The 27,378-nt window shown below is 43.3% G+C and overlaps 1 protein-coding gene across 1 annotated transcript; it reads left to right on the forward strand.

Annotated features, from left to right (window-relative positions):
- Nucleotides 1-1,874: 1,874 nt before the first annotated feature.
- On the forward strand, nucleotides 1,875-26,091 carry MIEN1 (migration and invasion enhancer 1). The gene is made up of 4 exons (XM_069237436.1): nucleotides 1,875-2,073; nucleotides 22,176-22,273; nucleotides 23,949-24,025; nucleotides 24,901-26,091. Exons 1-4 carry the CDS (start codon nucleotides 2,045-2,047, stop codon nucleotides 24,982-24,984), a joined length of 288 nt encoding a protein of 95 aa, XP_069093537.1. The 5' UTR covers nucleotides 1,875-2,044; the 3' UTR covers nucleotides 24,985-26,091.
- Nucleotides 26,092-27,378: the final 1,287 nt, after the last annotated feature.

Genomic DNA, 27,378 nt, shown 5'->3' on the forward strand with positions numbered 1-27,378 from the left:
ATTAAACGCAGTAGCTGTGAGAGTGCAGAATAGAGTAGGGGTTTCATGACTGTCTCTCAAAGTTACCGAGTTCTGAGCACCCTTATATACAATTAGTCAAGGAGTCGTAAATCTGACCATCTGATAAAGTGCTCAGGTGGGTCTTGATTTTTGCGTGGACAAAATGTGGGCCAGTAGGTAACATGTCCAGACTTTTATGGTGTTTTGGGGGTGCACGCCCCTCTGGCCAAATGTGTTTTACTGTGGGCCAAACTCCTACAACTATTGTGGTGCTGCCTATCTGAGGGATCGATCTGGGTTTTTCCTAATTGAGCTTTTGTCTATGGGCTATGTGTCACTCCACCTGCGATTTGTCAATGAGTTGCTTCAAGTCTAGGTTGCAGGACTTGCCTATTTCTGACTCCAGGTTGATGAGGATGTCACATTGGGTGGAATCAACAATAGTAATGAAAGGTTGTTGTTACGCGCTCACATATCATGGTGTACACTGACATTGTTTTTATCTCTATCAACACGCCATGTTTATTTCATTGTTTGTGCCTACTTGTATTCTAGAGAGCAGCCCTTTCTCGGGAATGTCATGGCACAGCACATAGAACGTTTTTTTCATATCTTACTGTTCTGCCTTGGGCGTGGGTCTTGGGATCCCTGCCTCCCACCATGTCAGAACCCCTGCTAGTGACCCTTCTAAAACCTGGGAAGGGGAGATTAGCAGATAGGTGCCGCGCTGGGAGCACCTGTCATGCTCCGCCGGCTAATGCTGCAGCGACAGAGGCATCAGGAGATCAGCAAGCCAGAGGACGCAGAATGGATGCCGCTCATGCCGGGAACATGTTTCTAGTGACACAATGCCTCATAGTCATTGGGGTTAACACCATCCTCTATTCATTCAATGTTTGGGTGTGCCACTGTTATGAAGATTTCCTAGGGCACACACAGATATAAACTACTGATTAAAGGGAAACTCCGGAACACGCAGTGGGTTTGGGGAGGAAACATGAGAAATGTCCTCCACTTTCAGTGTCTAACGTGATAAGGATCTTATGGAGATGGCTGGAGCTTAGAGCTAGAGCCTTCAATGGTTCACCCACCTCTATACTCCAACAACCCCTTTTTTCCTGAATGAGTAACTATGCCCTATAGATTAAATGCTGATTTCTGCAGACGATGCGTAACGCACTGAGCTAAGTGACTGTAACTCCTGCCCTGCAAGATAAACTCTGCCGCAATAAGACTAAACCACTGGGCAGACTTAAAATATAAATTTGTGTTCTCTGCAAGACACATCAACCCTGTCAGCTATTTAGTGATTCAAAACTATATCCAGATATAACACACATTATTCTATCCATCACGTTCTTAGTTAACCTGCAACGTAGCCTCTGCAAGAGCTCTATAAACCCTCTAAGCTATCGTAAAATGTAGTCTATTTGTGCCCTAATTAAGTAAAGGATAATTTTACTATTACGTTTTTTCCATGCTGCTAATTTCTGTACGGTTAGACTTTCAAAAAAAGTGCGGAAAGACTTTTACCGAACAGTCGCCATCTATCACGAACACCCATCCACCACCAGGGTCCCATATTTACACGTACTCGAGTTTCGTGTTCTCCATTGCAAGCACTTAATCACTGGGAATCATTTGGTGACACTTTTCTGCCGTATACACCACAATATAAATACTAATTAATATAATTACTTATATGTCAAATAATACATAGCTAAAGCATGAGTCGTGTTCGGTCAACAATAAGCCTGGCGATACCCTATAACTCATTTGATTTATTGCCACTAGAGACAGGACAAAGTCCATGTTATTAAACAAGAACATTTGGGAAGGTCGGGGGCGGTTCCTAATTAAAGCGGAAATCTGATTTGCTGAAGGGGAGTAACTCTTTGCTGTGACAGAAAGGCCGGAAGTTCACGTCCAGCAAGCTTCGCACAGATCCTGACGTCACGCACATCCACAACCAGACACTTGCGATAGCTAAACCTGTGCTGGAGTTAAAGGGGACGCCGCTGAGGCAGGTGTAGCTAACGTGAACATGCCCGTGAATATGGTGGTAGAGTACTGGTAAGAGTCAAGCAGCGGTATTCTCCTTCTTGCTTCGTCCGCCGACGCTAATCATGCAGCCGCCATTTTAGACGTCCCTTACGCCAGCTGGTCCAAGAATCAGCCAATCACTTCCTGCTCCTTGCGATATGAGGCGGGGCTAATAGCGATAGTGAGGCTTGGAACGCTGAAATTAGCCGGTTAGGTTTTAGAGCCTGGAGCATTGGTCTGATAGTACCGTTTTTCGTTATATCATTACTTTTCTTTATTCTAATCGCATAGATATTTGTGTTCTGTACTGAATGCAGAGCAAAACTGGACACCTTGCTACTTAATGGGGGGCTGGAGACTATTCAGTTTTTTTACGCCGTTAAGACTGTTGAATATTTGCACCATATGGTCTGTGGGCGCTGCTTTCCTGTCAACACGTATGACATTTGTATTATCACTTAACGAGAACCTGTTTTTCGTCAATTAGGTCGTCATATGCCAAATTATATTTGTTGTGAGAGGATTTATCAGATATGCAAAATCCAATTTGCATCCCAGCTGGTGCTCTCGGAGTCAATGCGTGTGACTTCAGCAAAGCATGTTTAGTTGTTTAGAGGTGAAGAAAAGTCGCTGAGGGCATTTTAGTGGTTTCATTCCACAGTGCACTCGTATAATCAGGGCAATGTCACTTTTAAAAATATAGACCTGACTTTTGAGTTTACCTATCGTGATGACTGTTGTCATATCAGTGTTTCGGTGGCTTTCACCGCCTCCTGTAATTACCGTCAATGTCTTGTTGCCCTTAAACATCCAAATATAGAAAAGGAATTGGATAGAAATTAACCACTTGCTTCTTAAGTCTCCTGTTGACGCTAAGCCCTTTTTACTTCAGGCTTGACAGCGTAGCTGTCACCTGACCTTATGAAAAATACTTTCAGTGGTGCCAACGAACTTCTGTTGGACTGGGAGCAATGTTAAAACACCTTTACGACTTTTAGTGCTCGCTGAACCTTTGTCTCAATTTAAAACTTACTAGATGACGATTTCAGTTTAACACATAGAACCCCTTTGGTCCTACAGAAACTGACAGAGAACTCTTAAAGTTTTATTTTCAGAAATTTGTCCTGTAGAAATCTACTGGAAGAGAAGACTGCCTCTGCACATGCAAAAGAACACTTTAATTGGCTTCTGAACAAATGATTTTATACTTTTACTATGCTTGTACGTGGTTTGCAAGAACTAAATCAATCAAAATAAAGGAGATTGAAACAATTGGAAACGAATACCTTTATAAAATCACTAATAATTCTACAACATGAAGCTTCTCACATACACCACCTGTGCGGGAACAAATATGATTGCTTCATGTGTAGTTCTGAATTCTGGTAAAATAGCTAAGTGCAGCCTTGAATTAACAAAATGTTTATTCAAAACCGCTTGCAAAGATCCCCCGTTTTGTCCGCGAAACACATTCAAACTTTATTCTACTGATACATAAAAATACAAATGTATCCACGTGGTGCAGTGACTCATCACTAACAAAATGAAGTCTGACACCTAAAGATCTCTATGTTAACCAGAGTTAAAGGTTTCATTAGTGCAAAGTATTACATTTCAGAAAACAGCTTTCTCACTAATGAGAGGGACGTTGGCCTGAACCACTTGGTGGACAGGAGTACTTGTCTTGATTGGCAAGAAGTATTGTGTTTCCACAGAAAAGGTGTTTTCCCTCTACTTAGCCGTAACTATATTGTTTGTTTTTTTCCAGTCACTGAGCCAGCAAAAGTATGGCTGCTTAGTCAAGGCTCACTAACTCACAAAGTATCAAGCTCACAATGGGATGGAATTGATCTTTGGAGGGGGCACAGTCTTTGGCACTGTACTGCTGTTAGAGTGTCTTAAGTAGATCATTTGCAGTGTTTGTTTTAGTATGGCAGCAGTACAGAGGGAAGACGGGTAGTTATGACGAATATATTGTTGTGTTGCAGCATCCTACCCTTCTCCTTACATCATTAACTTTAGACTTCCTAGTTTAGTTGTGTGCTTGAGAGCAGTATGGGATGCCCATGGCTACACTAATCTATACAGGTCTGTCTGATGACAGCATAGCTGTCATCAGACTTTATGTGATCAACAAAAAAGAACTTTCAGACTACTACTGAGACAGTGGCTTAAGCTCCACCAATGTATTGTTTCCCATGAGTGCAGGAGTTGATTGGTTGGAGTTGTATTTTTCTACTGACAAGAGTGCCTGTATTACACATTTTGACTAGTGGCAATTCTTACACCCAGGACAATAGGACCGAGCTGCTTTTAGTGGCAAGCCAATAATCTTGGATATAAACCTAAACTCTTTTTTTAATGAAATGTTACAATAAAGGCAGGAGGCCACATTTATTCATAGTGAAAAGCATATACAGATATAAATCATTTAAGGATGGATTGTTATTACTCTGAATTAAAGCCTACAGACGATTTTGATACGTGAATTCTCCCTGTGTCAAACCATGTATATAGATGATTTTCTCTTTGAGAATCCTTTTTAGGCCCTCTGAGGGGAGACAGTTTTGTGGTTACCCAATTGTAATTTTGTATAGCTTTGTTATTTTATGAGTGATTGCCCAATAGTTGCCTTGTGGGGAAGGATGTTTAGTGCACTGGGACAGCTATGTCTGAGGCAGTATGCCTGATCTGCCTATCATACAAAGTCAGTAGGCCTGGTGAAAAAAATAATTCGCTAAAGCTAGTAGGCCTTTATCACAAATTACCATTACATTATGTTACAGGTTCTAGACACATTTTGTGACATGTAATCTCAAAGATTATTATATTAGGCAAGAGGTTTGGTGTTGGCCACCCACTCTGACAAACCCTTACAGTTTCAACTGTGCTGATTTTTGTTAGGCACTATTGAGAGGGGTTGTATATTGTTTTGCATACTCTATTCTATAATATAATGTTAGAACTGTATGCAGGATTGTAAGAAATAGAATTATTAATTGGGGTGGGTGACTACTCACCTCAAGGAATACTTGCAAACCATGTCAATGTGAATCCTCAAAACCACTAAATTAAACTGAGTTTAATTATGTTCTAATGTGTTGTGTCTTTAAGGATAGAACATTAGTAGGTTGTTATGGTAACAGTGACATTCCGCCTCAGACGGTTGTAGGAAGCTGGCTGAGGTGGAGGTCACATCTATCTCATGAGCTGAATAAACCAATTACTTGTTTAACAACAGTATCGGTGCCGTTCTTCACAACATGATTTTGGCGACGAGTTGGAGCCAGCTTCTACTGTGAGGGAGTGGTGTGACCTTTGCCACGATGAGATTTGTGTGTGACCGCTGACTAGCACTGTGTAAAGATCGTGAGGGCCTGATCTGTACCAAGGACTTCACTGTGTCAGCTGCTGCTGTACGACAGACATCGTGTTTGTGAGCAGTAAGGATCTAGGGATCGGACCTGATCCAGGCCAGAGGCTTCGCTGGATCAACTGCTGCCGGCTGACAGACATTGTGATCGTGAGCAGTGGGGACCGTGTAGGCGCAGGGTCAGCTGTTTCCGCCTGACAGTGTTACAGGTTGCAGCTACAGAGGGATGTGATCCAGTCACATCAGATGCGTGGACACCTGAACAAGACGCGTTCCTAATCGCAGTCAGCTGTCGGTGTGCATCGGAGTCCGACGAGCGACGTACTGGATGAGAGGACTTTTAAGGAGCTGTAGTTGCTGTAGCCGATGACCTGTGCCACAATTGAGGAGACCTTTCGGGATTCGGGTGAGGTCTCTGGATTCTTTGTTGGAGAGAGCAGTTTGTGACTGAGAGCACGCATGCGCAGTCAATGTTTTTTTTTTATCTCAACGTCACGCAGCTACGCTCATCCACATCATCTTGTGCACAGCAACTTTGTGTGAATTCGTTCTTGGAAACCTTTGTGATACTATTATATTTTTTTGATAAAAAGAAGGACTTTAACGACAGTGAAACTGAAATTGATCTATAAAACAAGTACTGCTTCTGTATTGCAACTGCGTTTACGGTTATTTGTATTATATCCATGGCTTCCTCCATCAATTTACTGCCTGTTCTTTTAGATATGCATGGACAACTAGCCATTCAATGGGAGGAGTGGATAGATTTATTTGATAATTATTTATTAGCGTTGGATGGCCCAAATTTTTCACCTTTGAGGAAGAAAGCTTTATTATTAAGTACTATTGGCAAGGAGGCCCATCACATATTTAAGTACTTACCTGAAATTTACGAGAATAAATAGTTTGGTGAAAGGTACCATTCTTATGGCCATTCAAAGTGAGAAAGATGTAACGGAAATGGTGGAGGATATGGTGTGGGCTCATCGCACCACCATTAACAAAGCAACAGGTTGTTCTCCGTTTGAAATGATGAGAGGCAGGAAACCAGGTTCGAAATTAACTCCTGCCTGGATGTTATATAATAACCCCAAGTCTGTTGAAACTAGGAATTAAATTTAAAAAAAAAGTGATATAGTCGAAGGGGATTGGGTTAAAATGAAACGAGGAAGGTTATCGGGTGGTCTTTCGAAATTTATAGGTCCATTCAAAGTCAGTCAAGCATGTAAAGATTATGTAGTGCTAGAGAATGGAAAAAATTGGAATAGACGGAAAGTAGCATTATATCAAAAAGGGAGTGTTGGAGATGTGAAACTATTGCGTGATGTGTCGAGTGGCAATAATTTTATGATGATGAGTGATGAAGAATTGGGCTGTGCGTCCAAGAGTAGAGTTGCCAATGATCATTCTGGTAGCAAACTTTCTCAAAGATGTGACAGTAATCCTGGTGATTGCACTCCAGAGGTGAACATGTACTGTCGGAGTCAAAGAGCTCGCAAACCACCTCGCTACTTGGAAGACTATGTTCAACTCAAATGAATCCATTGTTATACCACCCTTGTTAACGATGTGTACATTTTTATTGTTTGTTTTTTTCTTTGCTCTGAACATTGATTTTGCTTTAGCAAATTTGTTTTAGTGTTGTAAGTTTTCTTTTTCAGAAAGGAAGGAGATTTGTTATGTTGTGATGGTGCTAGTTAGCTTCGGAATGGAATGTGTGCGAGTGAGCTGGAATGCGTGCGGGTGAGCGGGGTGGAATCGGGGGAGTTGGCAGTTGGATGTGACTGGGAAACAAGGAAGAAGACGCTCTTGTTCAATGGAAATAAATCTAATGAATTACTTCAAACAACGTGTCAGTCCCGTCACTACAACAGCATTACAGGTTGCAGCTACAGAAAGCACGTCAGGGGCAAGTAGCCCCACACCATTAATTGAATCTGCTTTAGATGGATGTTTTGTGTGTCCATGCAAATTAGTTGCCGTTTAACTCTCCTTGTTTCAACGGCCTTGGTTTGCGGGCGCACGCAGTACAAACAGAAACACAGGTGGAACGCGTGCAGCGCATAATAAGCAGAAGCGTGTGGAGCGCAATGTCACCTTGACTAATCCTGCTGTCCTGCTCTTCGGATCTTCTGCACGCATGGGAAGCGTGTAGTGCACCGTAAGTGGGAGTGCGTGGGAGCCCGACATCACCTGGTGTACTGCAAGTGTTTTACTCGTTATATCTTCTTCCGGAACTGTTGGATGGAGAACTGCTTCCGGGTACGCAGTGATTGGAGGAAAAGTCATTCTGCAGTGGAGACAAACATCTAAGATTGGCTACCATTGGCCATACTAGAACCGGAACTCATACAGAGTCGAAGGAACGTGTTGTGTACAGTTTTCCTTTAATTGGCTGCTGAGAAGGATTGTATTGCATTGCAGCTGTGAACAACATACGGTACTGAGTCGGGACAGTGAGCTGGTGGGAGGTAAATAGGTACTTGGAGCTGGAGGGTTATAATCAGTTTTTTATTCTGTATATTGGAACATTGACAACATGGATTTACATGCCATTGCACCACCATCTCCATTCTTATCCCAACCGGGTGAGCCGTCACTTGAATGGGAGGACTGGTTTGATGTATTTGACAATTATCTAGAGGCAGTAGATGGGGACAATTTTTCTCATAGTCGCAAAAAAGCCATTTTACTTAATGCTTTGGGTAAGGAAGGACAACACATTTTTAAGTATTTACCTGCTTTATCCATTCAGAAAGGTCAACCGAATGTTGGTGTTTATACTAACGCTCGTAAAAGATTAGAAATCCGATTCTCAAAAGGTTGCAATATAGTAATAAGGCAACATACATTTTATACCCAGCCACAACGTCCTGGAGAGTCGATTGATGAATTTGTTACCAGCTTGCGAGAGTTATCGTTAAAATGTCAGTTTGGTTCAATGACTGAAGAAATGATACGTGACCAACTAATCGTACAGTGCAACAGTCGTAAAATACAAGAGAGGTTGTGGGCTGCGAAGAATCCTACTTTAAGGGATGCCATTGAGATTGCTAAAGTTATAGAGGAATTTGACTACTGCATGAGGGTGATGGATAAGAGAGAAGAGAAAACTGGTGTGAGTTATTGGACAACATGTAGACAGTGAGAGTGTTATTAGCAAATATGGGACAAGTGTGTATAAAAGTAGTAAAGGTGCTCAGAATGTAAGAGGAACCAGTAGGGGATGCAACAATGGTGGCAGCTTTAATCGCAGTACGGGAGCGAGAAATTGCTTTGCGAAAGGAAAGGACTGTAGGAAGTGTGGTCTAAAAGGACATTTTGCAAGGATGTGTCGAAGTATAGCAAAAACAAAAGTGCCTGTATTGTCAGAAGAATCAGATGAGGCTTTGGGTCTGTGTGCAGATCGTTTGCTGATAGTAGGGCATCAGGACAATAGGAGACAAAGACCAACAGCTGAGTTTCTGGTAAAGGGGAAAGGGACTCATCTAATGGTTGATTCCGGGTCTCTATATACAATCATACCAAAGAAACTGTTCACAACTAACTGGCCTGATGTCAGATTATTGCCAAAGATATCAACCCGGGTGGTTACCAGGGTGAGGAAATCGACATCATAGGTTATATGGTTGCTGACCTCACATTTGGAGAAAGGAAAGTTAGGGGTAAAGTATATGTGGCAGAGGCAGGTCCACCGATCCTTGGGTGGGCCCATCAGTATGATTTACATATTGTCTTAAATCCACGTGCTCAGAATCCTGTTATGGTGGTACAGGAAGTGACGATGGAGGATATTCTTAAGGGTGCAGATAAGGTGTTTCATGACGAAATGGGTGAGCTCAAAGGTTAGTCGCACAAAATCAAGTTGAAACAAGGGGCAATGCCAATTCAGCATAAGGTTAGAAGGATACCTATAATGGTTAGAGAGGCGGTCAAAAAGTTGTTGCGAGAGATGTTAAAAAATGCAATAAACGAGCCAATAGAGACATCAGATTGGATATCTCCGGTAGTGATTACTCGTAAGGCCGATAACAAGTTGAGGTTTTATGTGGACTAGAGGAGTCTGAATCTGTGTTGTTGCGGACAATTTTCCACTCCCCAACATAAATGAGCTTTTGACTCTATTGAAGGGTAGGACATTTTTCACGAAATTGGATTTGAAACATGCATATCACCAAGTCAAGTTGCATAACAATTCCAAACCTCTCACAGCTTTCATAACCATGGAGGGCACGTTTCAATTTACCAGAATGCCTTTTGGGTTATGTTCGGCGGCCAGCATTTTTCAGAGAGTAATGACTGATGTCTTCCGAGATTTGGAAAATGTAATTTATTTCCGGGATGACATTTTGATTTTTGGGGACACAGTGGAGAATCACAACTTCATTTTAAAGCAGATATTGGACAGAATTCCAAATGCTGGGTTGACATTGAAGAAAGAGAAATGTGTATTTTTAGTCCGAGAGATAGAATATCTTGGGCATACTTTGTCAGCGGAAGGTATCAAACCTAAGAATAACTTTGCTAGATGCCATTAGCCCCTTCGCTGCCAGGCCTTTTCCGCCTCCTGTGCCGAGCCTTTTTTTGGCTATTTGGAGCAGTTCGCGCTTAGGCCCTCATAACTTTTTGTTCACATAAGCTACCCACGCCTAATTTGTGTCCTTTTTTCCAACACCCTAGGGATTCTAGAGATACCCAGAGTTTGTGGGGTCCCCTAAAGGAGACCAAGAAATTAGCCAAAATACAGTGAAAATTTAGTTTAAAAAAAAATAAAATGGGGAAAAAGGGCTGCAGAAGGCAGCTCGTGGTTTTTTCCCTGAAAATGGCACCAACAAAGGGTTTGCGGTGGCAAGATCACCAGCTTTCAGGAACAGGCAGACTTGAATTGGAAAACCCAATTTTTCAATACAATTTTGACATTTTACTGGGACATACCCCATTTTTACTATTTTTTGTGCTTTCAGCCTCCTTCCAGTTAGTGGCCAAAATGGGTGAGAAACCAATGCTGGAGCCCAGAAAGCTAAACATTTCTGAAAAGTAGAGAAAATTCTGAATTCAGCAAGGGGTCATTTGTGTAGATCCTACAAGTGTTTCCTACAGAAAATAACAGCTGAAATAAAAAAATATTGAAATTGAGGTGAAAAAAACAGCCATTTTTCTCCATGTTTTACTCTGTAACTTTTTCCTGCGATGTCAGATTTTTGAAAGCAATATACTGTTAAGTCAGCTGGACTCTTCTGATTGCTGGGATGTACAGTGCTTGTAGGTTCATCAAGAACTCTAGGTACACAGAGCCAATAAATGAGCTGCACCTTGCAATAGGTTTTTATTCTATACCGGGTATACAGCAATTCATTTGCTGAAATATAAAAAGTGAAAAATAGGTATCAAGAAAAACTTTGTATTTCCAAAATGGCCACAACATAAGGTGTTGAGAAGCAGTGGTTATTTGCACATCTCTGAATTCCAGGGTGCCCATAGTAGCATGTGAATTAAAGGGCATTTCTCAAATAGACGTCTTTTTTACACACTGCCTTACATTTGGAGGAAAAAATGTAGAGAAAGACAAGAGGCAATAACACTTGTTTTGCTCTTCTGTTTTCCCCCAAGTCTCCCGATAAAAATGGTGCCTCACTTGTGTGGGTAGGCCTAGCGCCCACAAAAGGAAATGGCCCAAAACACAACGTGGATACATCAAATTTTTTCACAGAAAACAGAGGTGTTTTTCACAAAGTGCCTACCTGTGGATTTTGGCCTCTAGCTCAGCGGGCACCTGGGGAAAACTAGCAAACCAGCGAATTTTTGAAATCTAGACACCTAGGGGAATCCAAGATGGGGTGACTTGTGGGGCTCTGACCAGGTTCTGTTACCCAGAATCCTTTGCAAACCTCAAAATTTGACCCAAAAAACACTTTTTCCTCTCATTTCGGTGACAGAAAGTTCTGGAATCTGAGAGGAGCCACAAACGTCCTTCCACCCAGCGTTCCCCCAAGTCTCCCGATAAAAATGGTACCTCACTTGTGTGGGTAGGCCTAGCGCCCACAAAAGGAAATGCCCCAAAACACTATGTGGACACCAAAATGATCAAATACAAAACGACCTGTTTTTGCAGGGGGGCACCTGCGTTTTTGGTCCTGGGCTCAGCACCCTTCTAGGGAAACCTACCAAACCCAGACATTTCTGAAAACTAAACACCCGAGGTAGTCCAGTGAGGTGTGACTTGCGTGGATCCCCCAGAGTTTTCTTACCCAGAATCCTCAGCAAACCTCAAATTTAGCTAAAAAATCACATTTTTCCCACATTTCTGTGTGGGATCACCGCACTGGGACACATTTCATACCACCCAATGTTCCCCTCAGTCTCCTGGTAAAAATGATACCTCATTTGTGTAGGTGGGCCAAGTGCCTGTGAAAGGGAAGAGCCAAAAACATGTCGATATTGAGGGGGAACAAAAGGTGTCCAAAAGGGCAGTTTGCAAAAAACACATTTTTAGGCTGACAAGTGCAGCAGAATTTTTATTGGTATAGATGAGACAATGCTTGGTGGTAGGAATTTTGTGGATTCCTGCAGATTCCGGAAGGTTCCATCACAAAAACGTGGGAAAAATGTGTGATTTCCAGCAAAATTGGAGGTTTGCAGGGGATTGTGGGTACAAAAATGGTGCGGGGTGCATGTGAAACACACCACCCTGGAATCACCCAGATGTTTAGTTTTCAGATGTGTCTAGGTCTTGTGGATTTTTCTACATGATAGCGTCCCAAAGTCCATAAAGTGCAGCCCTCACCATTCCAAGTGGGACGATTTTGAGAGTAAGCCAAGTTCTCATGGCCCATATGTAAAGCTAAAGCCCAAAATAATCAAATGTCTTCTTGCTTGCTGTGGGATAAGATGTTTTAGAGTGCGGGGGAGAGCTGAAAGACTGTTACCCCCTTCAGTTGAGGTGGGGGCGTAACCAGGCCCATACTGTTTGGTAGCCACCACCCCAATATTTTTTGTTTTTTTTAAATTCCCTGGCATCTAGTAGACTTTCTGCCCCCCCCCCCGGGTGTGGATCGGGGGTAATTGCCCCATCTGCCCACTGGTGGGCAGAACAACTTTGGCCCCATTTATTTGGGGTGGGGATATGGCCATACCCCCACCCTCTTATTCTTGAAAAAAAAAACTTCCCTGGCCTCTGGTGGGCTTTCTGGGGGCAGATGGGCCTTCCAAAAATAGGCCCATCTGCCCCCCATTGGGGGGGCAGATATTGCCAACAGTAATGTGCCCCCATGGGGAACGACTCTTCCCCAAGGGGCTGCCCCCCTAAAGAAAACACATGCATGCACACACACCAATCCCTGGTGCCTAAGTGGTTTCTGCCCCCATGGGGGCAGATTGGCCTAACAAAAATCGGCCGATCTGCCTCCAAGGGGGGCAGAAATGGTCTAAATACAATTTGCTCCCCAGGAGAGCAACCCTTGCCTAATGGGTCGCTCCCCATCTCTAAAAAAAACAAACAAAAAAAAAACACCCAAAAAAAATTTGCCCTGGCCCCTAGAGGTTTCGGCCTAATAACAATAGGCCGATCTGACCTGGGGGGGCAGAAATGGCCTAAAATAAATTTGCCCCCCAACCCCCCCTGGGGAGTGACCCTTGCCTACGGGGTCGCTCCCCTTGCGTGATATTGGCACAAAAAAAAATCCCGGTGCCTAGATTGACCTAAAATCGGCTGATCTGCCCCAAGGGGGGCAGAAATGGTCTAAATACAATTTGCCCCGCAGGGGAGCGACCCTTGCCTAATGGGTCGCTCCCCATCTCTAAAAACACAAACAAAAAAAAACACCCCAAAAAATTAGCCCTGGCGCCTAGAGGTTTCTTCCCCCCCCCCCCGGGGGCAGATCGGCCTAATAACAATAGGCCAATCTGCCCCCACAGGGGGCAGAAATGGCCTAAAATAAATTTGCCCCCCGGGGAGCGATCCTTGCCTACGGGGTCGCTCCCCTTGCGTGACATTGACGCAAAAAAAAAGATCCCTGGTGTCTGGTGGTTTTTGCCCCTTTGGGGACAGATTGGCGTAGCAAAAATCATCCGATCTGCCCCCAAAGGGGGCAGAAATGGCCTAAATACAATTTGCCCCCTCCCCCCCAGGGGAGCGACCCTTGCCTAAGGGGTCGCTCCCCGTCTGTAAAACAACAACAACAAAAAAATCCCTGGTGCCTAGTGGTTTCTGCACCCCTTGGGGCAGAAATGGCCTAAAATAAATTTGCCCCCCAGGGGAACAACCCTTGCCTAAGGGGTCGCTCCCCTTGCGTGAAATTCACACAAAAAAAACTCCCTGGTGTCTAATGGTTTCTGTCCCCCAAGGGGGGCAGAAATGGCGTAAATATAATTTGTCCCCTAGGGGAGCGACCCTTGCCTAAGGGGTGGCTCCCACCTCTAAAAACAAAAGCAAAACAAAAATAAAAAAATTGATCCCTGGTGCCTAGAGGTGTCTGTCCCCATGGGGGCAGAAAAGGCCTTAAAAAAAATGCCCCCCCCCCCGGGAGCGACCCTTGCCCAAGGGGTCGCTCCCTCATGGCAATTTCATAAACATAAATAAATCCCTGGTGTCTAGTGGGCGTTCCGGCTGCTAAAACGCTCAGATAGACTTCAAAGGGATGGAAACTCCTTTCCTTCCCTTTGAAGCCTCTCCGGCCTCCTCCACGTGATCGAAAGAGAAAAGCTTTTGCATTTCTGTTCGGGAGGAGACCTTGCGACAAACAGCGTGCGATCGCACGCTGACATCACGGGGTCGGGGGTAGAAGGGTAAGGGCTTCCCCTTCCATCCCTGCCTTTGGGGGGTGGGGAGGAACCCCACAGAGGGAGAGCTAGCGCTCCCTCTGGGCTCTGTGCCCAGGACATAATGGTTACGTTCTGGGCACACGAGCACTGTGCCTCAGGATGTAGCCATTACGTCCTGGGCACAGAAGGGGTTAGACTAGCCCCACCACCTCAGGACAAAGATCAACTGAGGTCCTTTTTTAGGAATGATTGAGTACTATTCAAAATTTGTGAAGAACTTTGCCTCCAAGACAGAGAAACTTAAGGTTTTGATGAGGAAGGGCGTAAGGTTCTTGTGGTCCAGCGTGCAACAAGAGTGTTTTGAGGACATTAAGGAGGAAGTGTGTGGTGCTGGCATACTAACCCCTTTTGATACGGGAAGGAGATCTGTAATTACGGTGGATGCGAGTGCATGCGGCATAGGAGCTGTGTTTGCGCAGAATCATCAAACGGGTGAAAAGACAGTTGCATTTGCTTTGCGTTCCTTAACGAATACAGAGCGCAATTATTCTGTTATCAAGAGAGAAGCGTTAGCTGCAGCATGGGGTATGGAGTACTTTAGAGTTCACATACGGGAACTCAAGTGACTTTACGGTCTGATCACAAGCCGTTGATGAAAATGTTATCTTTGGGTGGGACTGGCAAGGGTTCAGCAAGACTAGCTCGACTATCGGCAAGGTTGCAGGAATATAATTATGTTCTGGAATACATACCTGGTTGGAAGAATGTTCAGGCAGATTGCCTATCACGTCTACCTTTAGATTGGAAGTCAGTTGATGAAGAGGCTGTGTTAAGGTATGAGAGCGAAGAAGCAGTTGCAAGTGTGGGTGATGTGGTTCACTGGACCTCGGGGGCTGTAAGTAAAGAGGAATGCGAAGATGCGATGTCACATGATGAAGTGTTGAAAGGGGTAGTCAAGATGATTGTAGAAGGAGGAAGAAGAGAGAGTACATTACCAACAGCTCTTAGGCCATTTGGGAAGGTACTGGATGAATTGTCTATTTTGGGCAACAGAGTTTTGGTACGGGGAGACAGGTTGAGACCGCGGGTGGGTGTCAGGAAAAAATTATTTGATATTGCTCACGAAGGACATCTAGGACAGACAATGTCCAAGAAATGTCTTAAAGCCGAATTTTGGTGGCCGGGAATGGACAATGATGTTGTAAACTGGGTAGAAAGGTGTTCTGAGTGCATTGAAAGTGAGAAAAGGTTGAAGGTGGGCAAGCAAACCTCGTGTGGGACCATGCAGGATCCTGGCATAGCTTGGCACACAGTCTGTGGTGACTTTATTGGTCCGATTACAGGTGTGAATTATAATCAGAGATTTGCTTTTGTTTTGGTCGATGCCAATACCAAGTGGTTGGTCGTGAAGTTTATGGCGGAAGTGACGACTGTATCCACGATAAAGATAAAGATCTTGTCGGAAATCTTTGGTGAGGAAGGATACCCAGACTGTCTTGTCACTGACAATGGTATTTAACTTACGTCGCATAGGATGAGACAATTTTTAAGTGAGTGTGGAGTGAAGCGTTCACGCACTTCTCTTTATAATCCCCAAGGGAATGGTGTTGTGGAAAGGGCTAACAGAATGGTTAAGGGAGCCATTCAACTGGCCTTGGTTAATAGGCTATGTGTGGGAAAAGTTCTAAGTGATTTAGTGTGGGCGTATCGGACTACAGAGAACAACACACGCTTTGCTTCACCTTTTGAGTTGATGAGTGATCGGAAGCCTAGTACTAAGTTAACACCGTTTTGGTTGAAAGCTTTGTTGGGAGGAGAGGGGAGTGTGCAGGAATGTCAAGAGGGACAGTGAAACACAATAACAAGATTGTGCCTGGTGATTGTGTACAAATAAAATCTGGAAGAAGTGCTGGTGGGTTAAACAAGTTTCGAGGACCTTTCCAAGTAAAAGAAATAGGTACATGGCACGTTGTGTTGAAAAATGGTGAAAGGTGGAATTTTAGAAGGGTAGCTAAATTTGGTATGGAGGACTCTAGGTCCAGTATTCAGAGGAATGAATGTGATGAGTTTGTGATGGTTGAGGATGAAGGTGTGGTTTCAGACTATCAGAGTCCTAGAGAAGAGGTTGTGTCAGCCTCTCGAACATCTGATGTTGAAACAGCGCGATCTGATGTTGAGACAGTGCAATCCATTGCTGGAGCTTCTCAAAATTTGGATAAGAGTGTGGTTTCAGCCCCTCTGAGTTCTGAAGATGAAGTTGTTTCAGCCTCTCAAACATCTGAGGTTAACTCTCCTAGAACCATTCCTAGGGCCATCCAGAACCTGGATGGGGGTTGTTTGCCAGCAAGGGGGCAGAGACAAATGCATCCACCCTTGTATTTAGGAGATTATGTATGTAAAATAGTTAAGTTTGTTTATGCGAAATTCTAATCTAATTTGGTTATGTTCAATATAATTGTTGTATCTTTTATGTTAAGAATCTGAGTGTGTGTGTGGTTATTGTATAAAGAAGGAGGATATGTTATAATGTGTTGTGTCTTTAAGGATAGAACAATAGTAGGTTGTTATGGGAACGGTGACATTCCACCTCAGACGGTTGTAGGAAGCTGGCTGAGGTGGAGGTCACATCTATCTCATGAGCTGAATAAACCAACTACTTGTTTAATGACAGTGTCAGTGCCGTTCTTCACAACAAATACCTTGGCAGCTATGGCATAAAAGCAGACAGGATTAACGCAGGGCAGTGTCTAAAGTATTTATGCAGTCCCAAAACAGTCATAAAGTCACTGTACAAAGCAATTAAAAAACACCTGAATTAGAAAAATATTGTAAAATGTAATAAACAAAATCACACCAAAATGAGAAAAATCCAATAAAGGGAACAAGATGTATGCATTCTTAAACTTTTAAGTAGAAAAAAGCATAACAAGCCCATGATAGTCACTGGTCATGATAGACTGGGACCTAGGTGCAGTTTGAGGTTGACCATGATGGAGGGTAAGTGGGATAAAGCAGGTTTATCCTGGTCAAAGATGTAATCTTCTGACTAAGTCATTTAAGACCCATTACACCACAGGAGTACACTTCTAAAGCCCCCCCAGGACCTCAGAGGAGGTACTTAGAGTCTCATAGGGTGTCAGCTGTGCAGCTGCAGGAACAACCTCTTGTAGCTTGTTGTATCCCTATAGCTTGAGCAGCAGGTCAGTCTTATGACCCCTGGAGTCTACGTTTTTGTCGATACAAGAGGGAACAAGTCAGTTCCTTGAGGGTCCTCTCAGGTCACAGACCACAGGTGTTCTCTTGTGTTCTTCCTCAGGTCCAGCAGTGTTCTGAAGTGGGTTCCTGGAGATGGCACATTTATGCCTTGGGCAACCCATAACCAATCGGGTGAACATTTCTAGAGCCACCCCTATCCACTTTGGACATATTCAAGATGGGGCAATTCTTTAGCCACGCTCAACATGGGATCTGAGTGCTGGAGGTGGTTGGGGAGTGTACTATGGTAGTTCTAGCCTCCTCTCACAAATAAGACTAAAATCCATTTGAATTCAGCCACTGTACTCCCAATACATCCAGAGACAGTATTCTGGTAGGCCAAAAGCCAGGTTTTCCAGCAACTGGACAGTGAATGCACAAGATATGTCTTGGCATCGTGGTTTCTTCATTTCAAGTGTGCCCGAGTGTTGTATGTAAACCACAGTAGACATATCAAGCAGGATGTGACACTTTAGCAGGATTTGACATTGTAATGTCAAAAATGATGCCCAGAGTCATGACACTGCATATTCTGTGTGGTTCAGAATAGTCATCTCTGATCATTCAGGTCACCTGCCAATCAAGGTATGTAGCTCCAGGTAATTTCACAGTTCATTCACACCTATTTGAATGCTAATCAATGTCTGGTAGAAGTGGAGATGCAAATAGAAATTATCCTCGAGGAATTTCAGGCAAGGAAAGGTAATTGTCTAAAAGTTACTTTTCCTTAATATTTATTCAAAATCCGACTTCACCATAGAGTTAAAGTTTTAAGAACTATTAAACATTGTTTAATAATTTTTTCTAGCTAGCCCCATTCCTGAGTCCCATTCTCGAGATAAAGTATTAGGATTTTAATATGTACTCTAGTTTTCCACATAGGACAGCTAGGCCTCCCACAGTGAAAACTATCTTTTGGGTACTAGACTCTGTAAAGACATGGTAACATTAAATTTGTATATGCCCTACTTTTAAATAACATGTACCCTACCTTATGGGCTCCAAAACCTACTTAGGAGTGACGTATTATTATTTTAAAAGGTGGTTTATTTAAGAGAGTTTATTTTGACAGGTCACAGTGCATGTTTTGCGCTGTTACAGTCAGGATATAGTGGTAGGCCTGAAGCCATGTTTGCACTGCTACTATAGTGGTTGGTACTAGAGGTACTGTAGCACACCAGTGCCATTCAACTTCCAGGTTATGTGTACATTTTGTACAATATATTGTTGTCGTATAGGCAAGTTAAATGTACCAATTAGGAGTAGGCCAATTCGACCATATGGAAAGGAGCAGGACAGGCACTTTACTACTGGTTAGAAGGGGTAAATTGCACAGAGATCTAAAGCCATTGGCTCTCTTGCCCCGCAGATGGCAGCATTTTCTGATCCTGTGTGCAAATCCACCTCAAAGTGAGTGCACTTAAGTAATAGGGCTGGTTGGCTACGGCTACACCTTTAGTTTTCAAAGTTCTCATTTTATAGTTCCCTTTTCATTTCTTTGCTTCTTATCTTTTTATTTAACATTTTTTTAAAGTATCCTACAGGTAGTGCTGGCTTGCTGCTCATTTAATCTGCTGTGCGTCACATCCGCATGGTCATTTCCTCTAAATCAGGCAACTATTATGTAATGCGTTTGTCATAGTGTATCATTGTTTTACTATTCCGAGATGGTGAACGTGTAGGTTCTAAATGTGGTGGCCATGTTGGAACTTTAAAACAACCATAAACTACGTACAATACTACTGCAAGGCGGACAACCACCGCAATGTTTGGGTTCATTATTCCAAGCATATGCATATTTTCTCTTTTCCACTTGTATTCTTTTAATTTATCTTGCATATATTGTTGAATTTGGGTGTGTTTTATTGTTGTAGGGTTAAAGGTTGACTGCAAGAATCAGTCAGTGGCTGGATGAATGGGTGCACAAGTGCAAAGATGAGTGACAAAACGTGTGCAGGATGACTTATTGAGTGCCTAATCCCAACAATGACACAAAAAGCACTTTCATTCGTATGCCAGATCTACTTTCATTGCCAATGCCTGTTTCGATGTTTGAGGTGGTTTGTGATCAAACCTTCAAATCTTTTTCAACCAAAGATACCCACACCAAATTTGCGTCCTTTTTTTTCCCAAATCCTGGGAATTCTAAAGGAGCCTAGGGTTTGTAAATTTCTCTGTAGGAAACTGAGGAAAAAAACATTATGTAGCTAAATGTTGTTTTCTGGGGTGCCTTGAGGGGGGTGTCATCGGGGACAGAGGAAAAAGTGCTGTGCAAGGAAAGTGTATGTTTTCTTTCTAAAAATGCGATCAGCAAAACATCCTGTGCTAGGATCACCATCTTCCCAGCTTTCAGGAGCATGCAACATTGTATTAAAAAAACTACATTTTTCCTAATGTTTGTGGTTTTAGCCTACTACCAGTTTGTGATGGAAGCACGTGTGAAACGCATGCATGATCCTGAAAAATAGACAGAACTGTGGATTCAGCAAGGGGTCTTTTGTGTAGATTCCTAATTTTTTTCACCAAAAGAAATATTAATTGAAATAAAAAATAAAAAAAGTAATAAGTAGGAATAAATAGACATTGGTAGCATTGTTTTGATGTGTATATTTTTGTTTCAGTGCAGGACTTACAAATGTGTACACTTCTGAAATTGGGTTTACCCACACTATCATATCATTCAGAATGCCTTATTTCTTGTACACTGGGAAGACGAAAATGCTGAGAAATACACAAGTGTTCTACAATTCTTTGTACCCAGACTTCTGATAGAAACACTATCCCACTTGTGTACCTGGGCCTAGTGGCCGGAACACACAACCCCAAAAAAACGCCCAGAAGACATCACTTGTCACTCAGCAAAACGAAAGCTTTTTTTAACAGCATGGGTTGCTACAGATTTTGGGCATTAGCTTAGCTGCACCCAGGGAAACCTACCAAACTCAGACATTTCTGAAAACTAGACACAGAGGAAGTCCAAAGTGGTGTGACTCGGTGGACCACACGCTTTTTCACAAAGAATGCCTTCCAAACCTCAAACTGTGGCTTCATCAGGAAGCATTAGCAGCACATAAAAACTGGCAAGGCTAATAAGTGTTGCCTTTAAAAAGGGTGAGTGGTGACCATTTGGCTTTCCCAGTGCTTGTTACCAAGGCTAGTGCCTTCATTCAAAAGAAAACATTCAGCAAAATGGTCGCCTGTTCGTGATAACACATGCTTGCATGAACATACGTGATCTTGAAATGTTTTTATTTTTACTTTAGAAAAAAAGTTATTTGATGGCCTCTGTCTTGGAATGGTGAATTGAAATTGGCAAAATGGCTACCGTTGTGTTAGGTGTGTGAACATGCTGGGTGGCTGTAATGAAATGCTTTTCTGGCATAGGCATTCACATATTTGCACTGTAGTAGTTCCCAAAAAACGAGTGGTGGAAGGACACAAGTCACCTAAACAAGAGAGTGGCAAGTATAGCTCTCATACTGGTAAATACTGCTAGCCTTGCCGGCTGTAAGGACTCCAATGGGCTTTATAACACTGATGACAGGACGACACCCTTATTGACTAGTTGGGCTCTGTTCTTCAAATAGCAAGTGAATCACTGCAGGACGATTAATCAAAACCCATTGGCCAGCACATATGGCTCCATAATTGACAGTGTTATCTTGTGTAAGCAGGTCATCAACCACGCCGCACTGTGGTCTGTGGTCTGAATCTAGACTGGCAGTTATACAGATGGGTATTGAATGTGGTCTCTCATGAAACTAGCTGTGTACAACCTTCTCAAATATCTTTAACAAGGATGGGATTTAACAGTAGGTAGTGAGATCATCCGGGTTCAAGTTGGCCATGTTCAAGAGTTGTAGGATCAGACCAGTCTTAAGGTGTCCAGGGAGATGCTTTGGGCTTTTAGCTTTTAGTGCTCTGACAATGTTCAGTAGAGGTGACAGGGCAAACCCAGAGATCTCCTACATAAACAATGACTGGATGACATTGCCTGCAAATTACACGACTTTCAGGAATTTGAGAAGTACAGTCTTGCCATAAGCACAGTGTGGGGAAGGTGGCCCATCCACTTGGATGTAATAAAGACAAGAGTTGTTGAATTGCACGATGGGAGCCAGTCTGTCCCTGTGATGATTGTTCTAGTTCAATTTTTTTTCTTCTTCTTTATAAACTTCCCTATTGAATTTTAACGCTTTGGTCATAAGAACAACAACAACTTGCTTTTATATTGTGCAAGCTTCTGCAGTTTTCCCCGTTTCAGAGTACTGTAAATTACAGGTATTACTTACTGTCCATAATTGCTAATTTTCCGAGCTTTGGAAGGATAGAAACCAGAACGTGCAGAACTAGAACCAGTGAGCTGCAGGTTACTTGCAAGCTACAGCAGTTGGCATTTTATTCTCCGAGCGAACACAAAGGATCTATATCTGAGCAAGGGAGCAGCTGTTCCACCCTCCTACCCCCTGCCTATTGTTTGGGTGTCTAACATATATATTGTGTGGGTTGCAAAGCAGGAAAAATAGCTCCTTCCACCATCAATGCTCTGTTGCGAGCCACAGCTATTTTAAACTCCACAATTATTCTGCTATTCTGCTCTCCTCCCATCTCCACTGGCTGGGAATGCCTGAAGCCGCAGGCAAGTACAGTCACTCACAACCATTTAGGAAGGAGCTGAGTGTGTACAAATAATCAAGGAAAGATCATGGGGGTAATGTCTTCTAATCTCTGTTTCTTTCTTTAGTGAACACTGTGGGTTCGAGTCCCACTATCTGGAACTGGTCAGCGCAGTGAAGGAGGAATTCCCAGATGTCACCATTGAGTCACGATCCGGGGTCACAGGTGAGTGTGCCACCTCACTATTTCTGTCCAGAGTTCAGTTCTTGGGCCATGTGTGAGTGTTGCTAGTCTACAAGCACCACTCATCAAGACTTTCTAACAGCATATGGATTGACTGAGTCAGACATGAACCATACTGCTACATAGAGTGTAGAGCCTCTCCATTCCAGGCAGGCTTCCATCCAGACACAGAACTAGCCACGCCTCTCTTTCAGGCATGGAGTCTGCAAACCCTCACTACGCTGTCTACGTCAGGCTTGCTGCAAATACAGAAAATCCAGGGACACAACTAGTCTGTCTCGCTCAAGCATCATCAGTCATTATGGACAATACCTATGCAGAAAATATGTCTTAAACCAGTTTGTTTCCTGTTAAAGCATCATACCCATGCTGCCATATAAAGAATCGGTTGCCCCAAAACTCTGCCCTTCAGTTGCATGTGCCACACAGATGATATAAACCCAGAGCTCTGCAAGCCTATCCTGCTAGTGACTCTAACAGCATGCCTCTCGCTGCCCATCCCATAATGCAAAGGCAAACCACTCCTAGCCACTTATCTGGCACATCAAGGCATCAGTCTTGCAAATATGAGAGTTCAATCGACCTGTATGTTCCAGGCATGAACCACACAGAGGGGAGTCAATCCCAGGCACTTTATGCCTCGAGAAATGAGCTACACCGATACAGAGAAAAACAGAGCCTAACCAGCCTGTATCTCACATGAATGCACTGTCTAGAGTAATGGAATCAAGGGGCTCCCCTGGAATGAAATTCACAAATAAAGGGAATCGAGGGTACAACCATTCTGCTCTCTCGGGTATGTTCCTTACAGAGATTGAGCATCAGAGATGTAACTAGGCTGTGCCTCTCCGTAGTATAGCACAGAGACACTGGAAGAAGAGACACACAGCCCCTCCTTCCCAATCATAAACCATACAGATACTGGCAATCCAGTGGCCCAATCAACCTGTCCCTTCATGAACAGCTTGCATCTCTAGACATGAACTGATACAGGGCCTGATACAGGGCCTGGCCTGCCTGTACTCACAGAAATCTGCTGCCTTGATCTATGGAATCCAGGGCTCAACCAGACTGCCCCATCTGACATGAGCTATACACATAAAGGGAATCTAGGGACCAACCGGTCTGTCCTTCCTATGCCTGATCTTGAGAATACAAGGCATAATCAGGCATTTCCTCTTCGTAATGCAACATGCAGATATTTGGAGCCCAAACAGCTATTCACTCCCAGGTGTGAACAAAATCGAGACAGGGATCCCAGGGCGCTAACAGTCTCTCCTTCCTAGCATTATCTGAACACGAGAGGAATTCCAGAACTAAAACAGCCTCTTCCCCAGACATGAACGGTGCACCGACAGGAAATCCAGGGCCCAAAAAGACTCTTCCTCCCAGGCATGACCCATCCAGATGCAGGCAATCCAAGGTGTTACCAGGCAGTACCTCTCTAATATGAATCAGGCATATTCAGGAAATAAGAAATAAGGGACCTAGCCAGACCTGTGTGCTCTAAGTGTACTTCTCTGCACTTACTAAACAAATCAATTATTTCGGTATTAAAAGCATAAATATAACCCTGCCGACTTTTGTGAAGCATCTTGGCGTGCAGGTACAATCAATAATCCTCTAATTGGGAATTTATTTCTTTATTGTATTTTAGGAGCTTTTGAAATCGAGATAAATGGTCAACTGGTATTCTCCAAACTGGAGCTTGGCGGATTCCCCTTTGAAAAGGATGTGAGTATAATAGATTAATGGGATGGTTGTAGCGCTGCAAGGCCAATCCGTATCACAAACCATTCTGGGCCATGTGGTTTATCGTTTGAGACACAAAAACGTTTGACTACAGGTTCCAGAATTCCTCAGTATTTACAATGGCATTCCAGGGTTTGGTGTCTTACAGTAGAAGCACTGTATTCAATTTTCCTTTTTAAAGAACCCGACCAATAAGTGAAATGTTCAGTAACTCCGCACAAATTGTTTTAATAATCCAGTCCAAGATGCAAGGGGTTCTGCTTTGCTGTGCCATTCCCCTGAGCAATCTTTCAATGGAGTTGTAGTTCTCTGCTCCCGTACGAGTGGCCCAATCCAACCTACACTCATAGAGGTGAAGTGCACAATGTCTCTTTCCCAAGATCCTCAGATATCAGCCAAGACCAAGGAAATGCTCCATCCTTGTGCTAGGACCTGAAGCCATCTCCTGCTGTTAACAAAATGCTTTGTATCCTTGGGCGAACCCCTTTTTAAAGCAGTCCTAGAAGTGCCAGTATCCAACTGTCAATTTTCTGAGCCACCCATCCTTGGAGATGGGGCTTTGTATCCATGTGCTAGTCCACTGATACATCAAGAGACAAGAAACTATACCACTGTCCTGTTCACTGATCTACTCAGAAGCAAGAAACTAGTCTGCTGAGACCCTCGAAGAGGGAAGCTTGGGCCAATCCATCTCCCATATGCAGATCTGTAAGTGCAAGGATTTGCATCCCAATGGTAATATTTCTAGCCCATCTACTCCTATAATTTGCACAGTCTGTGTCTTTGCCAGTTCACTTTTTCATATTGGTCACATTTTCCATGGAATATCATTTAATTTTGGGTTTTGTTTTTCATAGCTGATGGAAGCCTTAAGACGAGCCAGCAATGGGGATCCAGTGGAGAAAATCACCAACAGCCGTGCTCCCTGTGTCATATTGTGATCTTGTGTGCCTCCTTCTTTCAACATGTGACCTCCCCTTGCGCCGATAAGATCTGTGCCTTCCTCCTCACTTGCCTTCAGTTGGCCAATTACATCATGCAGCTCATTGACCTCTTATTTACCTCCTTTGTTAACTCTCTGTGTCACACTTTTTCCTGTTCCTGACCTACCCCATGTCAGCCTATGACCACTTGTTGACTGCAGGTAGCTCCGCGTGACGTCCTAGTGACCACTTCAGGTCACCGTGACGGGATTTTTTTTTTTTATATGCCAGTGAGCTTGATTTACCAGCATATAACGTTTTGCTCCCTCTGACCTCTTACATTTCTATCTCTTTCAGTGCCCCAGGCCACCCATGACTTTCCCATGTCACTCAATGAGTTGTTGACCTATGCCAATTTGTGATCGCCTATTAATATTTACCGCTATCATTGTGTTCCCTCCATGTCCCTTTCCTTTCATAGCCTGTTGTCATGATCTGGTCACACCTTTCCTTAACACACTGTGAACTAATGATATTGTAGTAGCACCATAAATGTCAGCAGTGATGCTGTTTACCTCCCCCATGCTACCTTGTGTTTTTTTTTGTTTCTCTTGTGTAGCCTTCTTAATTTCTCTAGCTACCTCCTCCAATACCCTTTTTTCATTTATAGAAGGCAGAAACAGCACAGCAGCCAGATTTACTGAAAGGTTTTCAGAGAGATGCATTTTAATATCAAAAATGCTTTTTAAGACGTGCCATAGCCTCCATATTCGGAATCGCAGAACGCAAACTTGATTGTAACATCTCTTGTGAAAAGGTTTGTGTGTTAAAACAAATATCTATATCAGGCAGTTAGGACCTCCGCATGTTGCTGGCGCACATTATATCCACTAATTTCTGCCTTTCCCCAAAAACAAGGCATTTGCAATTTAAACAGTGAAATCACTGATTGATGCCAGCACTCCTTGCTCTGTAATCTCAATATGAGACAAGGCCAGTTGACATATTTATTTTATACGTGAATTCTGGAATCAAGTACAAAAGTTTAACACCTGTAGCATGCCCTATAGCAGTCCTGTCGGCATTCTTTCAGAAATAAAATTTGGCTTTGGTCATTTCTTATTACACCAATTGTTGGGTCTTTTTTCATTCTGTTAATCCTATCTTGAGTTTTATATAAACCTTTTCTAGTTGGACATTAAACATTGCAGCTAATATTTATCCTTATGTCGTTCTGGTACGAGGATTAGCCTCTTTGGACTCTTTCTGAGCATGCTGCTTGGCATGTTGTTATTATTCCATTTTCTAAGTATGTAAAGCACAGCATGGTTACGTATAGCACTGTGTGTTACTAAGGTGGACTGATATATGTAACTTGTTCTTTTCCACTGAGTGCACTGTTTTCCCCACTTGGCCTTCACTCCTGTTTGCACCAAATATTGCCTCCACTGCTTGTACAGAAGCGTGGACGCTACCTTTAGGGATGCGTTGAACAACCAAAATACCTCCATTCTGGATTGCAGATACAGAAAGGAGCCTGTGCATAACTCCCAATGAACACAGGAAAGAGCTTTTTGTGGTAAAGATAACAGTTTGCCCTGTCTTAGCAGGACACTTCATAAGCAATACAGTCACAGCTGATGGGACTGTTGAGTACTTAAGTACTCTTAGATTACATACACTCACTTTTCACCTCACTCAACCTGCCATAGTGGTACAGTTACACCGACACTAATGAAGGAACGTCCCTAAGAGGGAGTGCTCTTACTTCTCAGTAAGTAGTGAACTACAAAAGATGAAAACACGACTTGTATTGTGAGCACATGCAAAATTAATTTCGCCTGATTCACCTCTTGGGTCTCCATCTGAGAAAGGAAAGGGCGTGAGGCCATCGCTGTCGGTCATGGTCTGTGAGAAGGAACCCTCGTAGTACTGTGTTTCCCTAGTGCCTTATAACTCAATATGGGATCGGTAGGCCTTAGTGGCAAATTGCCAGTCTCTGCCCAGTTACACTGCATAAAGGAAACATGGGTCTGGATTGAGCAGCTTTTCTCCTGCTTGTCCGCACCTGGTGAAGATGTATCCATGACATTGGAAGCCTCCAGGTAGCCTCCCTGCCAGTGCTCGACAAGGCTTAGTGCTAGGTCGCCCAGCTCTTATCTCCCCTAAGTTTCCGCTCCTTTCCATCAGACGGGAAGCGCAGGACTAAAAGGCTATTCCACATTCAGGGATATTAGGTCTCAATAGTGCAGTTAGTCAGTCACATCACAGTACCTTCAAAACCCCATTATTTCACCTGTTTTTACATCAGCCTCCTAACAGATATACACACACGCATATGTTTATTCTGACGCAAATGGAAATTAGGAAAATAGTCTGCTTCACAAATGAAACAAAAACAACTTAAGTCTT

Source organism: Pleurodeles waltl, chromosome 6, assembly GCF_031143425.1.
Source record: "Pleurodeles waltl isolate 20211129_DDA chromosome 6, aPleWal1.hap1.20221129, whole genome shotgun sequence".
Lineage (NCBI taxonomy): Eukaryota > Metazoa > Chordata > Amphibia > Caudata > Salamandridae > Pleurodeles > Pleurodeles waltl.